This window comes from Meriones unguiculatus, chromosome 6 (assembly GCF_030254825.1).
Source record: "Meriones unguiculatus strain TT.TT164.6M chromosome 6, Bangor_MerUng_6.1, whole genome shotgun sequence".
Lineage (NCBI taxonomy): Eukaryota > Metazoa > Chordata > Mammalia > Rodentia > Muridae > Meriones > Meriones unguiculatus.
Genome location: NC_083354.1, coordinates 42,236,270 through 42,252,048, shown reverse-complemented (window position 1 = coordinate 42,252,048; position 15,779 = coordinate 42,236,270). Strand labels below are relative to the sequence as shown.

The window sequence follows — 15,779 nt, the reverse complement described above, 5'->3', positions numbered from 1 at the left end:
CCCAATGTGGACTCCCCAGCAGTGCGGAACCTAGTCATGGTGCCACACACCTGTAATTCCTGCACATGGGAGGTAGAGTCAGGAAGAACAGAAGTTCAAGTCAACCGTGGGCTACAGGGTGAGGCCATCTTGGGCTACCTGAGACCTGGACTAAAAAGGAAAACTTAGTGATAGGAGTCTGTGGTCCATAAAAAGAAACAGATACTTGTTTCTGCTTGTTCAACAAAAGCAAAAGCCCTGGCTCTGGCAGTCTTAGCTGACAGGATTTCCTCACCCACTGTAATATGACAATCAGAGATAAGGCGAAAACCAGAAAAGAGATGCAATCAGTGTGAGGCTGTTGAGATGGACAGATACAGGGTCCATTGACCCCAAGTCCATCTTCGAGGGACTGAGAGGAACTCTGAGATTTTGTAAAAAGGGGAAACAAAAGGGGAAGGGCTTGGGGCTTGCGTAACTGCTGGAGCAGGAAGTGTTGGTTGGTCAGGCCAGTGGTCTGGTCATTGGCTCCTCTCTCGTTCTGCGTTCTGCGAGGGGTTCGGGAGAAGCAGTTAGCCGGTCAACACTGCAGGGAGCACCTCACCCCCGCTGGCCTCATTGGCAGGTGACCTCACTGTGTTTGCACAGCTCACTGTTCCTGGGGTAGTGACAATCTTGTCATAAGAATGTCCATAGTCAGTCTTGTCTCTGGATTCCAAAATAAGCTTCAGAGGAGAGGGGCAGAAGAGAGGCGGGAAAATATCAAAGAAGCAAACCAGAACCACAGAGTGAGTTAGGCTGACACCTGGTCCCTTCTTCGCAGTGACAGTAATCCGAGGGAGTATTGAAGGACTGCTCGAGAAGGAAAGGGCAGGCGATGTGGAGGCTGTGAAGCACATTGTGTCGAGCTGACCGAACAGTAGGGACCATGTCCATTGCTGTCGCTGTCCAGGGGAGATGAAAGGAAACCTGTGGGATAGGATGGCCCAGGAGAAGACCTGGCCTGGGAGTGGCCAGCTCCCTTCCCTTCCTGTGCCCTCATGCCTCATGGCCTTCCTGCAGTAGAGCGGTGGGGAGGGAAGAGGAATCTGGTGGTGCAGGTGAGATGGCCCAGCCCGGCATAACCACCCACCCCACCCCTGAGACAGGGTTTCTCTGTGTAGTCCTGGCTCTTCTGGAATTCTCTATGTAGACCAGGCTGGCCTTGAACTCAGAGATCTACCTGCCTCTGCCTCCCAAGCACTGGAATTAAAGCTGTGACCTCTACATCCAGCCCAACATCTCTTTTTAAAGTTGTTTTATTTTGTTTTTAAAATGGCATCTTTTTATCATCTATCTCTCTATCTGTCTGTCCGTCTGTCTGTCTTTCAGTGTATGTGACACATACCACACTGTGTGCTAGTCAGAAGACAGCTTGCTGTTGTCTCCTTCCTCCATGCAGGTCCTGGGGACAAAACTCATGTCACCAGATTTGGCAACAAGTGCCTTTCCCTACTGAGTCATCTTGTCAGCTCCCAGCACTTTAAAGTTGCCGCTTCAGCAGAGTGTGCTGGGCCACGCCTGTGATCCCAGCACTTGGGAGGCAGAGGCAGGAGGACTCTATGAGTTCCAGGCCAGCCTGGCCTACAGAGTGAGTCCCATGACAGCCAGGGCTACAAAAAGAGAAGCCCTGTCTCAACTCATAACCCTATCTTAAATAATAACAGTAATAATGGTTGATTGATTGATTAGTTATTAGAAGGCCTGTCTCCTGCCCTGGTTGCCTCTGTTGGAGAAGCTTCATGTCACGCTCTTTTGTTCCTCTCTTCTCTGAATTCTCATTGATGATGGTTGTCAGGGTTTGATTCTGATCTATCTTCATATGGACTTCACCGTGATATATCTTGCTTGGGGGTCACTGTCGTGTGACAGAACTTTTCCTGGGAAGACACTAAACACACACACACACACACTCTCTCTCTCTCTCTCTCACACACACACACACACAAACACGTGTCTACTCCAGCCAGATATAGAGTTGTCCACAGACCAAAGTATGGACCACCAAAGCCAACTTGGTAAACCACGAGTTTTATTGGGGTCACTTACAGGAGCAAAAGTGATTCAAAGACAGCTGCGTCACCAAGGCCCACCCCAGCGTGGGTGACCGCTCAAAAAGCTGGGAACCTGGAGCATGCTGCACAGCCTGCAGGTGGAGCAAGAGTTTGGAGAGTGAGCTTGGCTGGTCTCTGCCTCTTCTTCTAAGCAGCTCAGCTTGTTTCTGCTTCTTCCAACAGCTGGCTTGGTCTGAGTCTTCATCTTGGCTTGTCTGAGTCTTTGCAGCATTTTTTGTTGTTTTGTTTTGTTTTTCCCTTAAGACAGGGTTTCTCTGTGTAGCGCTAGCTGTCCTGGACTCACTTTGTAGACCAGGCTGCCTTAATCATGGAGATCTGCCTGCCCCTGCCTCCCCTCCATCTCCTAGGATTATGGGTATGTGCTGCCACCAATCCCAGGGGTGAGTCTTTGCAACTTTAATTGTTTCCTTTGGCAGGGAGAAGCCTAGTAAATCTGGTGGGTTTTAGGGACTTCCTGAAGCTATTTACCTTCCTGTTCCTTGAAAAAAGTTTTATTTGTTTTTGTTGTTGTTGTTTGGTTTTTGTGTGTGTGTTTTGGATGCAATGTTTTAATCTTGGAAGGAACTGTTACACAACAGTCATCATTTTTTGGGTTTTTGTTTTTTATTTTGATTTTTGCTGTTGTTTGAGGCAATCTCTATCCTCCCTGTAACACTAGAACAGCATTGAAATCATTATGTAACCCAGGCTGACCCCAAATTTGCTGCTCTCCCACTTAGGGGAGAGCAGGAAATTTTTATAATTTCTTATTTTTTATTTCTATGTCTTGGGTATATGAGAGCCCTGTCTTCACATACACCTGCAGGCCAGACGAGGCCATCAGATCCCAGTACAGATGGTTGTGAGCCTCCATGTGGGTACTAGGAAATGAACTCAGAACCTCTGGAAGAGCAGCCAGTACTCTTAGCAGCTAAGCCATCCCCTAGCCTGAATTTTTATAAATTTAAAAGCTTTTTTCCCATTTATTGTCACACCCCCACCACCTGCACACAAACCCTCGAGCGAAGCTTTAGGGCAAAAATACTTGTAATAGGAAGACCAGCGTCTCTGTCTTGCTTTCTCAGTGTCTTACACACGCTCACTCACCTAATAATCCCTGGGAACCATAAGTTAGATTCCATGGGCGACGAGAATTCAGCTTTTGGGTAGAGTTCATGTAGTTAATCAACTGTCCATAAGCAGTGGTTGATTATCTCTATGCAATAGGGTCTTCTCAGATCTAAAACAACTCAAACACCAGGTCAATGCAGATGACAAAAAATTATTGTAATCAAGCAGCTACTGAGCGTCATGGCTGCAGAACAGACTCAGGAACTGAACTGCAAACCCCCACCCCCTACCCACTACCAGCCAGAATAGCACAGAATACTTAAGCTTGCAAAACACAAACATCTGTGCCAAGCTATTGTTACATTTTTTCCACCAATCAGGAGAGGAGTTGGTTCCTGGGCCTGGGAACCTGAACTTAGTTTGACTTTGCCAGCAAGATGGAGAAGTCATCCTTGAGATAGCTGGGCTCAGGCAACCGTCTCCTTACAACAGAAGCTGTTCAGCCACTGGGAAGTCCCCAGCTCCTCTAGGTCCTGGGACCTTGAACTTAGTTTTCTGCTATGATTAAATGGCGTCTGAAAACAAAATGGTAGTTCTAAGAATAAGTTTCTTTTGCTTGTTTCCAACAGGATTAGGCTTGGAGTTGTAATAGGGTCTTTCCAAAGTAAAAACAGATTTTGATTTGAGAGTGTCTAAATAGAAAATTTGAAAACCTTTCTTTTTCTACTTTTTTTTTTTTTTTTTTTTTTTTAATGAATGCTTACTTGCTATGTAGCTCTGGCTGTCCCGGAACTTATAGGCTGGGTTTACAGGCGTATAACTGAGTCTTAAAAATATTTTACCTAAGCTGGACATGGCACACGCCTTTAACCCCAGTTACTTGAGAGGCAGAGGCAGGCGGAGCTCTGAGTTTGAGGCCAGCCTGGTCTACAGATTGAGTTCCAGGACTGCCAAGACTACACAGAGAAACTGTCCAAAAAAAAAAAATTATTGTTGTCTGTTTCCTCCAATACATATTTCTGCTATAGCCTTTCCCATCCTGGAATTATCTCATACTTGGCATTATCTCATAGTCCACCTAACTTCAAGGGGTTTTGGTTTTATTTTTGCTTTTTGAAACAGGATCTCTCTGTGTAGCCCTAGCCATCTTGGAACTCTCTATGACATACATGGAGTCTGTGTAGACCAGGCTGGCCTGGAGCTCACAGAGATCTACCTCTGCCTCCCAAGCAGGGATTAAAGGTGTACATCACCATGCTGGCATCTGTTCTGTTTTTTAATATTTCTTCTGTGTGTAGGAGGGGTGTGTATGTGTGGTTTCTGAGCTCAGTGTTGGCGGTGGGGGTGGAATATGTGTCCTGTGATGTGTTTGGGTGATGGTGTGTGTTTGTGTGTGTTATATACATGTATGTGTGCACATGGGTGCACCCAGAGGCTAGAGGAGGAAGTTGGGTGTCCTATTCCATCACTCTCTGCCTTCCTCCCTTGAGGTGGTATTTCACTGAATAAGTGGGCAGCCAGCAAGGCCCCGTGATCCTCCAGTCTCTGCCCCACAGCCTGAGGTCTGGAACGCAGGCCTTCCTGTGTGTGCGGCAAGTACTCTGACCAACTGACCATCGCCTCATGCCCCTGGTTGATTTGTTTTAGGATATGGTGAGGTTTCTGTGTTTTCTTACTGAGCTTCTGTGTGGATAGTTTCTATTGCTCTTTGTGTTTTTAAGTTCATTTTTACTTCTGCTTTTTATTCCTGCGTTGGAGAGTCAGGCTGCCTATTGCTTTGTGGCTGGGGCCCTCAGTGTGGGTTCCTCCCTCGCCATTGCTGGCTTCTGCTGTGACTCTTTGCCCAGCCACAGTCTCAAAGCCCTGTGAGTCACCTCTGCACAGCGGAAGGAGGTGCAGCCTGCAGGGCTCAGCGATCTAGGTCTGTCTGTCCCACTTGATCAGGAACATTCCAACTCTCCATCCACTGCAGAAATATAGCTAGGACGGCCCCTCCCCGGGCTGAAAGACAGGCAGGAGGCGGCAGTGAGCCTTTCATGTCAGAGGGTGCCCTCTGACGTTCTAGCGATGTGAGCTCCTCTCTTTTTCTGTTTCCTGTCTCTTTGCTGCTGTCTCAGGCTCACCGGCTTCCTCTCAGGGTTGAGTTCATTTGGATCACCACCCACCCAACCCCCTTTTTTTTTTCTTAATACGAAATGGTTTCTACTTGCCATGTACCTTGTTTTCTCAGCTTTTTGGCATGTATAGTTTGCATCCATGTGTGTTTGCATGTTCACCCGTGTGGGGCCTGGGAAGGCCAGAGGTTGACACAGTGTTTTCTCAGCCACTCTCTACCTTATATTTTGAGGCTGAGTCTCTCACTGAATCCAGATCTTGCTAATTTGGCTAATCTGGCTAATGTGGCCAGCCAACTTGCTCCGGGAATCCTCTTGTCCCTGCCTCCCATGGGCTGGGACTGTAGGCAGGCACTCTCAGGAAAGCGAAACCCACTCACGCCTGGCAGTGAGTGGGTTTCTGGGATCTCAGCTCCAGTCCTCATTCCTGTCCAGCAAGTGCTTTACCCGCTGAGCCAACATTTGGTGTATTTTCCTTTAAGTGTGTATGTGTACATTCTTAGGGACTTATTACAACACCGTTTCACTTCCTGATATCAAAACATGTATTAGTTTCTTAAGGCCACCGTGACACCACTTCTGGTGGCGGTATTTGTATGTGTACGTTCAGGTACAGGTGCCCGCAGAGGCCAGAAGAGGGCGTCAGGTTACAGCTTCCAACACCAGAAAACAGTTGAGCCAAGTTCTCTGCCACTTCCAAACAGTGACCACCTTTTGTGTAGTTTTTTGTGACTGGCACCTTGTTTCCTTCTGAGACATCACAGAAACGCCCCGACATTTCCTTCTTTTCTCCTGTTGAAACAGGCTCTTGCTCTGTCACTTGGCTCATCTTATGATCCTCCTTCCTCAGTCTCCTGAGTATTGAGATTGCAAGTGTTTGCTGTCATGATGGGCTAAACTCACATTTACATCAACAGCATGGTTATGGTGATGCGTGTGTGTGTGTGTGTGTGTGTGTGTGTGTGTGTGTCCGTCTTCCTGGGTGTTAAGTGTTCTTCAATCACTCTGCATCTGACTTTTTTGAGACAGTCTTGCGCTGAACCTTGTCTTACTGATTCAGGAAGCTCTGAGGTTTTTCCTGTCTGGCCTCCCCAGTGCTGGGGTGACAAATGTGTGCTGCCATATTAGCTTTCTGCATGGGTGTTGGTGATTCCAACCCAGGTTCTCATGAGTCAGCAAGCACTTTCCTGAGAGTGCCATCTTCCCAGCCTGACCAGGGCTTTCTTACTATCCCCTGCTTCCCTCCAAGTCTCCCCGCAATCCCCTTTAACTTTAACATCTTCATTGTTGTCAACAAGCTCTTCAAGGTAACCGAAAACATTCTTCCTGCCTCTGTAACCACTTCCACATTCTTAGGGACTTATTACAACACCGTTTCACTTCCTGATATCAAAACATGTATTAGTTTCTTAAGGCCACCATGATACCACTTCTGGTGGTGGTGGCTCAGTCAGGTGGAAGCACTTCATAAGACGGTTCCATCTCTTCAGTGCCTCTCGGGGCCTTAAATATAACGTTTTGATATTTTCCGTCACCTTCTTCTATGCTGGTGGCTAATGGTTTGTTGTGTTTGTGTGTGGGTGTGTTTTTGTCTGTGTGTCTGTGTTCACGCAGGAACACATTGTCCGCAGAGACCAGAAGAGGGCACTGGATCCTCTGGAACTTACGTGCAGCTATAAGATGCCTGACATGGGTGCCAGGAATTGAACTCAGGTCGTCTGCGAGAGCAATATGTGCTCTCACTTGCTGAGCCACCTTTCCAGCCACACTTTGTTTTTTGAGACAGGGTCTCATGTAGATTAGGCTGACCTCAACCTTCACCTCAGCTCCTGGTACCCACAACTCCACCTCCCAGTGTGCCCAGCTTGGCTTGATCTGTTTTGACACTTGTATAGATAGTGTATATTTGTGTTTTGTCTCTGTCTCTCTTTCTCACTCATTCTGACCTGCTTTCTCCCACCAGGACACAAATAAATAATAGATAAGACTTCAGGAGGGCCAGCAAGTGGGATCTTTATTCTCAGCACTGGGGAGACATAAGCAGGTGGTTCTCTGTGAGTTCAAGGCCAGTCTGTTCTATAGAGCAACACAAAGAAATTCTGTCTGGAAAAAAAAATGGCAAAGGCATTTGCTTGTCAGCCTAAGTCCTGTCCTGGGATTCACACAATGGAAGGACAGAACTAACCTCTACAGGCTGCCCCCTGACCTCTATAACCATGCCATGTCATGAACACATAGGCACACACATGCAATAAAAAAAATTTTAAGCTGGGTGAAGTGGCCCATGCCTTTTACATCAGCATTTGGGAGGCAGAGGCAACAGATAGTTATCTGTATAGTTTGAAGCCAGCCTGCTCTACATAGTGAGTTCCAGGACAGTCAGGTCTACATAGAGAGAGACCCTGCCTCAAAAAAAACAATTTTTAAGACTTAGGAAAAGGCACACAGTAGTCCACTGGAGAGATGTGTGACGAATAGGTGAGGACTATTCTAATAGTTTCCTACAAATGTGGCCACTGCCACACTCAGTGTCCGCAGAGGGCCTGCTTTTCCAGTGTAAGCTTTGTGCTAGGAGGGTCCCCTTGGCCCAGGAAATGCTGTTCTCCTCTGCTCCTCCAACCCAAGGTTGGTCTTTCCAGCCTGGCATGGGTGGTGTGATGACTTCTGTATCTTCCTAGGGTGTCTGTGAGGAAATGACCTACGAAGAAATCCAGAGTCACTATCCACTGGAGTTTGCCCTGAGGGATCAGGACAAGTACCGGTACCGGTACCCGAAGGGTGAGGTAGGTGGAATTTGGGCACCTGGCACGGCTGCTTGTGGCCAGGCTTGGAGACTTGGCCTGGAAGCGGGCAGCCTAGGCATAGGTTTCTTTCCCATCAGTTCCCAGCTCTGTCCCCCGGACCTTTGTTTTTCCTTGGGTGGTGGGGGACAGTGCTACAGAAAAAAGGGACCAGCCATGTTGATCTCTCTCTCTTTGTTTTCCCCCTTCCTAAGGGTACAGACCCAGCAAGGGCAGAGCCTGAGCTGAGTGTCCTTGGCTCTGCTGGATTTGGCATCTGAGGACTTCTGTAGCTAAGTCATGGTCTCCCGGGATGCCCAGACCAGCTCCTTTCTCGGGGAGTTGTTAACTCTTTCCCAGAGTGCTCTAAGTGATATGGGCTCAGACCTCATGTGGCCAGGCCTTCTTCAAGGTGCTTCATTTTTTTCTCAGCCCTGGACCGTTATCCTTTCTTTGGATGTTTCCCCTTGTCGCAGGCGATTCTATCCTCCACACAGCTATATGTGCCAGCCCCAACCATGCTTCTAGACCCATGGAGACTTTCTCCAGAGAGACTTGGCAAAGCAGCCACACTGCTCCCTTTCCTCGCAGAGTCCTTGGTTATTATTTCAGGCCCCAGGTCAGAAAATAGGGATCACCTTGGCTGAAGAATCTCCTGCTTCAAGAATGTGTCCTGGGATGGTGACTAAATAAGCCCTGAGCCTCATGTGTGGACTCGTGTAGCTCTGGGTGATGAGAATAGTTCTCACATTGTGCTGTGAGGCGGAGCTCAGGTTCAGAACCCCAGATAACAGTAGCAAGAAACAACACAAGGCTGGGAGGTAGTGCAGTCAGTTGCTTGTCTTGCAAAAAGGACCTAAAAACAAAACAACATCCAACGTGGCGTGCAGGCCTGCAATCCCAGTACTGAGGAGGTAGGGGCAAGTTGATTGATCCTTGGGGCTTGCTGGCCAATCAGCCCAGGCTACACAGCCCTAGGCCAATGAGAGACTTCGCCTCAAGTAAGGTGGATAGCACCTGACAAATGACATCCGAGGTTGGCCTCAAAGCCTTCACACCCATATAATCACTGGGCATAAGCCCTTCCACACACACATAAAGGTATAATAAAGAGAGACAGAGAAGGCAGCTTCTCAGACATGGAGAATGTAGGGGAAATTGGTTATGGTATTAATTACCAAAAGAATTAATCAGGATCACCCCAGAACTCCTAGAGGTCAGCACAGGGCAGGGCATTGTTCCCCTGCCCAGTCACAGCAGGGGCCAAACTCTGTTGGGGGAAGGGTTTTGAAAAACGGATAACTGCAGAGAAGTGAAACTGTCCCCACCCCAGGCCTAATTCTCAGGTAAAAATGGATCTAGGCGTCGCCCCAGGGGCCAGCGGGTGCCCAAGGTTCCCTGCAGCAGTGAGGGGGGGAACAGGCAAGCAGGCAACCACAAGGTTGTTCCTGGGGAGCTCGGGTTCCTGACAGTTGTCATACTCCAGGAAGTTGTAGGGACCCACTGCCCTCCCCGTGGGCTTCAGGGCTGTGGACTGGAGGAGGGTAGTGGCTTTTCTGCAGTCACAGCTTCCAGCAACTGCGTCCTGGAAGGCTGCGGAGGTCCCCGTGGACGGCAGGAGGTAGCGGTATAAACTGAGGACATGACAGCGCCAAGGAGGGTTCAGCGGAAAGTTCTCACTGTAGATGCGAGGGAGAGTCATCTAGAAGAGTCCAGAGCAGAGAGAGAAAGCAGTGGACTGACCGTGGCCAGCAGGCTAGACCCGGCCATGAGAGGAAAATGGGGCTGGGGAGAGAGAGAAAGAGACAAGACCAAGAGACAGGCAAGAGAGGGCATCAAGAGAGCACATAGCCAAAGTAGCAGCACTATAAGGATGGGAAACTGGGGGGAGGGGAGCCCATGAGCTGGAGAAGTTTAGGGTGGAGGTGGGGTAGGAAGAGCCACAGGTGCTTTTGATACAAGGGAGCCTGGTGGCTAGCATGTGCTTTGGTGTGCCAGTGGGCACTACGGATAGCCATTTGTCCTGGGTCTCTTTCGGATCTGTCAGTGGTCTCTTGGGGTGTGTCTGAGCCTAGCTCTCTCAGTCCTCCCAGGACCTAGCCCTGGATGGAGAAGGTGGCCCCCCCCAGGTTGCCCCCAACTTTTACCCAAGCTGGACATCTCACCAAAGCAGCCATCGAAGGGCAGCTGTCCACTCCACTCCCTCAGGAACTAGGCTGCAGGGAGCTTAAACACAACCTCTAGTGTGGAGAGCAGCTCCGGGAGTTAGCAGGCGGCCCCCGCCCAGCACCCTGGCTTAGTTAGAATTTCTATTGCTGTGATGAAACACCATGACCAAAGCAAGCTGGAAAGGAAAGGGTTTATTTGGCTCACACTTCCACATTATAGTTCATTGTGGAACGAAGTCAGAAGAGGAATTCAAACAGGCAGGACCTGGAGGCAAGAGCTGATTAATGCAGAGGCCATGGAGGAGTGGGACTTACTGGCTTGCTCAGCCTGCTTTCTTGTAGAACCCAGGACTACCAGCCCAGGGTGCTGGACCCTCCCATATCAATAAATAAGAAGATGCCTTACAGCTAGGTCTCATGGAAGCATTTTCTCAATTGAGGTTACCGCCTGTCTTTGGGTTTTTACTGCTATGAATATACACAATGACCATATAAAAGAAAACATTTAACTGTGGCTGGCTTATAGGTCAGAGGTGTAGCCCATTATCGTCATGGCAGGAAGCATGGCGGGATGTAGGCAGACATGGTACAGGAGAGGTAGTTCTACATCTGGATCCTTAGGCAGCAGGAAAAGAGAGTGACACTGGGCCTGGCTTGAGCATTTGAAACCTCAGAGGCCACCTCCAGTGACACACTTCCTCCCACAAGGCCATGCCTCCTAATAGTGTCATTCCCTATGTCCTGTGGAAGCCATTTTCATTCAAACCACCACACCTACTTTCAGACAAACCCATAACCCTAGTTTGTGCGTCAAGTTGACATAAGACCAGCCAGAATAGTACCTCTGACTCCATTCCTCCCCTGGAGCCAGGCCTGAAGGACACCTTCCTTGCTTGTCTCTGCAGTCCTATGAAGACCTGGTGCAGCGACTAGAGCCTGTCATCATGGAGCTGGAGAGACAGGAGAATGTGCTGGTCATTTGCCACCAGGCTGTGATGCGCTGCCTCCTGGCCTACTTCCTTGACAAGGCAGCTGGTGAGGGGCCTTGTCCAGGGCAGGTGGGCTGTGTGGGTGACAAGGGGACATCCGGGCATGTATGGCATGCCAGCCCTGTCCTTTTTTGTCCACAGAAGAGCTGCCCTACCTCAAATGCCCCTTGCACACAGTGCTGAAGCTCACCCCTGTGGCTTATGGTAAGGGAGCATCCCTCGTGTTGACCTTGGGTGTCTGTAGGGTTCTGTGGTGGTCCACAAATCCCGTCTCCCCATCCGGGACTTATCCGCTTTCCCTGCTCATTGCCTTTCTGAAGTCTCTTTTTCCGTTTTTCTTCTTTCATTGTCTTAAGGTAGGGTTTAGCTCAGGAACTTTCTGTCTCAGCCCCTCACCAGTGGTGGAATTCTAATTCTGCACCTAGGTTGCTTTTTAGTTTATAATAAACTTGGTGTATGGGCCAAGTGTGTTGGCCCACACCCTTAATCTCAGAGGCAGGCCGATCTCTGTGAGGTCAGCCTGATCTACAAAGCAAGTACAGAACATCCAGGGCTCTGTTACACAGAGAAACTGTCTTGAAAAAACAGAACAAAACTCAACTTGGTGTATTCACTTATGGTAGCTTATACTTGTAATCAGTAGGCTGAGGTAGGAAGATTGCCAAGAGTTTGAGGCCAGCCTTAGTTACATAGTGAGTTCAAAGCCACCGTGAGGTAGAATGAGTCCTTGTCTTAAACAAAGTTCCCGTAACCACAGGAAGCCTCCTCAGTAATCCTTAACCTTAGAATATCCTGGATGCAGGGCATTTGTGTCCCTCCCCTGCCTCTTACTGCAGATGCTCGGGCCGCAGCCTACTCTCCTGGGTCACACCTGAGGAGAACGAAGCTTCAGGGAGCTGGCATTGTCCCTCCCTCCTCTCAGGCTGACTGGGCTTTCTGTGGCAGGATGGAGAGTGTCACTGTTCTTGGGGGCAAGAACAGAGTAAGGGATCCCATGTTGATCGTTGACCTGTTGCGGCCACAACTACAACCCCAGTCCCTGTGTAGGCTGCTTGGGTCCCCATGTGGCACACGTGGGCAGTTGCTCTTGGTTGAGCGGGAGTCTGCCAGGGCTCCTGTGCATCCTGACGGTCCCTGGACCTGTGTGGGGAAGGAGGAGAGTAAAGCTGAGCTCTGTGCACTTTAGCCTCCTCAGTAGTTTTTGCCGTGGGGCTCTGGCTGCCCTCTGTGTGTGGACTGCTTTGGTCTCTTCCTTTGGCAGGTTGTAAAGTGGAGTCCATATTCTTGAATGTGGCAGCTGTGAACACACACCGAGAAAGGCCTCAGGTAGCACGGGCTGGTGACTGGGCTGGTGGATGTGTTCCCCTGGGGGGGTCCCTGGCCAGCTTAGGGTGAGAGTGACTCTCTTCCTGGGGCTGGTTGCTGTTTAGGCCTCGTGGGGCCAGGGTAGGGCTGTGGCTTCCTTAGGTGCCTCCCAAGGCCAGGCCTGGGGAGGTACCTGGAGCTGAGCCACAGCAGGAAGCACCCAGAGCTGGGTGTGTTTGATTCCCTGACAGCTCCTAGGCAGCCCTGCCAGAGCTTGTCCCAGGTAAAGGAAAGGCTAGCTGCCCACATATGGCAGGTAATGGTTCTTAACTCCCTTACCAGTCCAGGTATCATGAGCATCTTTTATAAAACAATTTATTTAGTTATATTTTATATACATTGATGTTTTGCCTGCATGTGTCTGTATGACAGTGTTGGATCCCCTGGAACAGGAGTTATAGACAGTTGCAAGCTGCTATGTGGGTGCTAGTTGAACCTGGGTCCCCTGAAAGAGCGGTCAGTACTCTTAATCACTGAGCCATCTCTCCAGCCCCATGAGCACCTTTTTAAGCTGGGCACCTTTGAACTTTAAAAAGGATCATGGACCTGGCACTGTGGCTGAGTTGGTAGAATGCTTGCCCATCATACACAAAGCCCTGGATTTGGTCCCCAGGAGTGCATAGTGACACAATGCCTATAATTCTAGCATATGGAGGTAGGAGGGTCAGAGGTTAGAGGTCATTCTCAGCTACATAGTGAGTCTGAGGGCTGCATGGGTTACATTAGGCACTCTCTCAAAACAAAGCAGTAACAGACCAACCCTGACTCAAAGGGAGGATTCTATTTACTCCTGCAGTTCCTGGGGTCAGCCAAGAGGAACAAGTCTCTGTCCCTAAAGGTCTGGCTCCGTCATACCGCATGGCACTACAATTCCTGATGCCTTCCTGCAGGTGCTGGGATTAGGGGAAGCCACTGAGGGAGCACAGGACAGGCCCATGAGGCTGAGGCGAGTCTGAAGCTCCCATTCCTCGGCCTGAGATACCCGAAGCTCAGCAGGCCAAAGATGCTTTGAAGGGATCATTCACAGTGAGAGCTTTAGGAGTTTCATTGGGCCCTGTGGCTCAGTCCCAACAAGATGAACCATGCTACAGACTAGGAGATATCCATAGGCTAGAGGCAGGAAGGAGGTGCACTTAGGAGCTGAGCCCCTCCCCAGCTGACAGTCAGCTGGGAGGTGCCGCAGCCTTGCTTTGGGTAGCACCTACTTGAAGTGGAGCAGGAAGTGGGTAGCATCCTACCCAGTCTTGTCCTGTCATCTGAGCATCCATCACATGGTGGCAAGTTAGGGCCTTTCAGCTGTAGCTGAGGTGAGCGTGTCTGTCTGGCCATTGTGATCAGGGCAGCAGGGGTGAGGCGCCCCATCTATTCCTGTGCAGGTGGGACATTCTTTGTCTTTATTGTGCAGAATGTAGACATATCCAGGCCTTCAGAGGAAGCTCTTGTCACAGTCCCTGCTCACCAATGACCACATCTCATCCAAGACCCCTGGCAAGCCCTGGCTTCTCAGAGGGGTCACTACAGGCCTCCTCAGTGTTTGCTGTGCTGATGACGTCACCAGGCAGGAACACTCCTGACGCCCCGGGGGGGCTGGTAACACTCCGACCCTCAGCCTCGCCCACCTACCCCCTTGTTAACGACAGGGTTGGGTATGGCTGCTGACCTGCTGCTGTGAATCCCTGGCCGTGTGCCCTGCTGCCAGCCCCTCTGTGACAGCTCCCAAGCAGTGCGCTCACCAGGCTGGCTGCTTCCTGACGTTTGCAACCTTCCATGTGACACTGAGGCAAAAAGTCTCACTAGGACATCCCCACCGTGGCCCGGCCACCCCTGGAAGAGCCCTGCCGTCTTCTGTGTGGCCACTCTTGAAGGCAGAGGCTAGCTCGTAATGGGACCTCAGGTGGGTGCTGCCCAGGCGACGTGGAACAGAGGAGCTGTCACCCACATTTGTGGGCGCTCACCGAGAACAGCATGTTCTCTTTGGTGTAAACACTGGAAAAGCGTGGAAGGCAGCATTTGTGCCGCCCCTTCCTGATGTCTACCAAGCTGTACACTGAGATCCAGGATAGCTGTGGCCCAGGCTGCCTTGTCCTGGATTGCCTCACAGGGGACCTTGTAAGGGCAGCTTCATCAAGTACCTTCTTGGTGCACACACCCAAGTGCTTAAGGAAGCTGGTCTCCCCTCCCTGGCCGTCACTGTCCACACAGGGCTGTACAAGGGGACATGTGATAAATGGCTCAGAACTGGTGGTCCTGTCAAGCTGTCCCCTTGTTTGTTGACCTCCACCTGTAGAGGACTGAAGAGGAAGACAAAACTCAGAGACAGCTCCTGGCCAGGGGAGGAGTCCCCGGCCCCATTCTAGTTTTGATTCCGTATACAAATTAAGCCCTAGTGAAAAACCGCCTTACGAAGCCCGGTGCCTCTCATGCTCCGACTTCTCATGGGTCCAGGTAGCAAATTCAGCTGCCCAGCAGGGTGATAAGCAGGCTAGGAAGCAGAGCAAGAAACTTCCTATGACAGTAACTGGTGCTCTTGCCAAGGGGAAGCCGGGCCCTGCGCCTAAGAACCTTTCCAGCCCCAAATGTGGCAGAGCAGTCCAGCCCTGCCAGCCCTGGGCTGAGTAGCTTGCGGATGCCACCCGCCCGGAGAACTCGGTGCCATTACCCCCAGCCAGCAGCTCCAGACAAACTGCTGTCTGGGTGGGGCTGGGACAGGACTCTCTGGGGCCCGTCTCATCAGCCCGGAGCCGGAAGACCATACCACTGCCTTCGGGACATGGGGCCTACGGCTTTTGCTCCCATGTCTCTCAGAGTTTGAGTGATGTTTGTCGTTTTATCTGGACACACTTGTCAGCCATAGCAGATCCCTGTGATCAGCAGCTGTTAATAAAAGCTGGATGCCACTTGAGGCGAAGACCACCAAAGCCTTTTTCCTCTGTGCCCAGGGAAGACAGGAAGCGTTGGACTCAGGTGTAAGAGTGGAGGGTTGAGGCCGAAGGATGTCTGCGGCAGGATGTGTGCTGGAACGGCCCCTTGCCCCAAGCACCTAGAAGTGGCCTCTGCAAGGCAGCTGCATGCGGGAGTGGCTGCCATTTTAGCGAGATGGTTCATGGGAGGAACTGCCGACTCTGTCCTGCTTTCCCTAGAATGTATGGTAGCGGGCTTCAGTTGTACATTGCACTGTGTCCAGCATTCTTTGCAATAAATAATTTTTAAAAAACAGTAA

The 15,779-nt window shown here is 50.3% G+C and overlaps 1 protein-coding gene across 5 annotated transcripts in view; it reads left to right on the top strand.

Moving 5' to 3' along the window:
• The window catches only part of Pfkfb4 (6-phosphofructo-2-kinase/fructose-2,6-biphosphatase 4), a 47,006-nt gene extending 31,227 nt beyond the window's left edge, over positions 1-15,779 (top strand). For all 5 annotated transcript variants that reach the window (XM_060385246.1, XM_021663313.2, XM_021663305.2 and 2 more), the window contains exons 10-14: positions 7,936-8,040; positions 11,111-11,240; positions 11,336-11,398; positions 12,456-12,520; positions 13,965-15,779. In XM_060385246.1, coding sequence (XP_060241229.1) covers positions 7,936-8,040; positions 11,111-11,240; positions 11,336-11,398; positions 12,456-12,520; positions 13,965-14,024 — 423 coding nt within the window. In that variant the 3' untranslated portion in view covers positions 14,025-15,779. The remainder of the gene's footprint in view (positions 1-7,935; positions 8,041-11,110; positions 11,241-11,335; positions 11,399-12,455; positions 12,521-13,964) is intronic.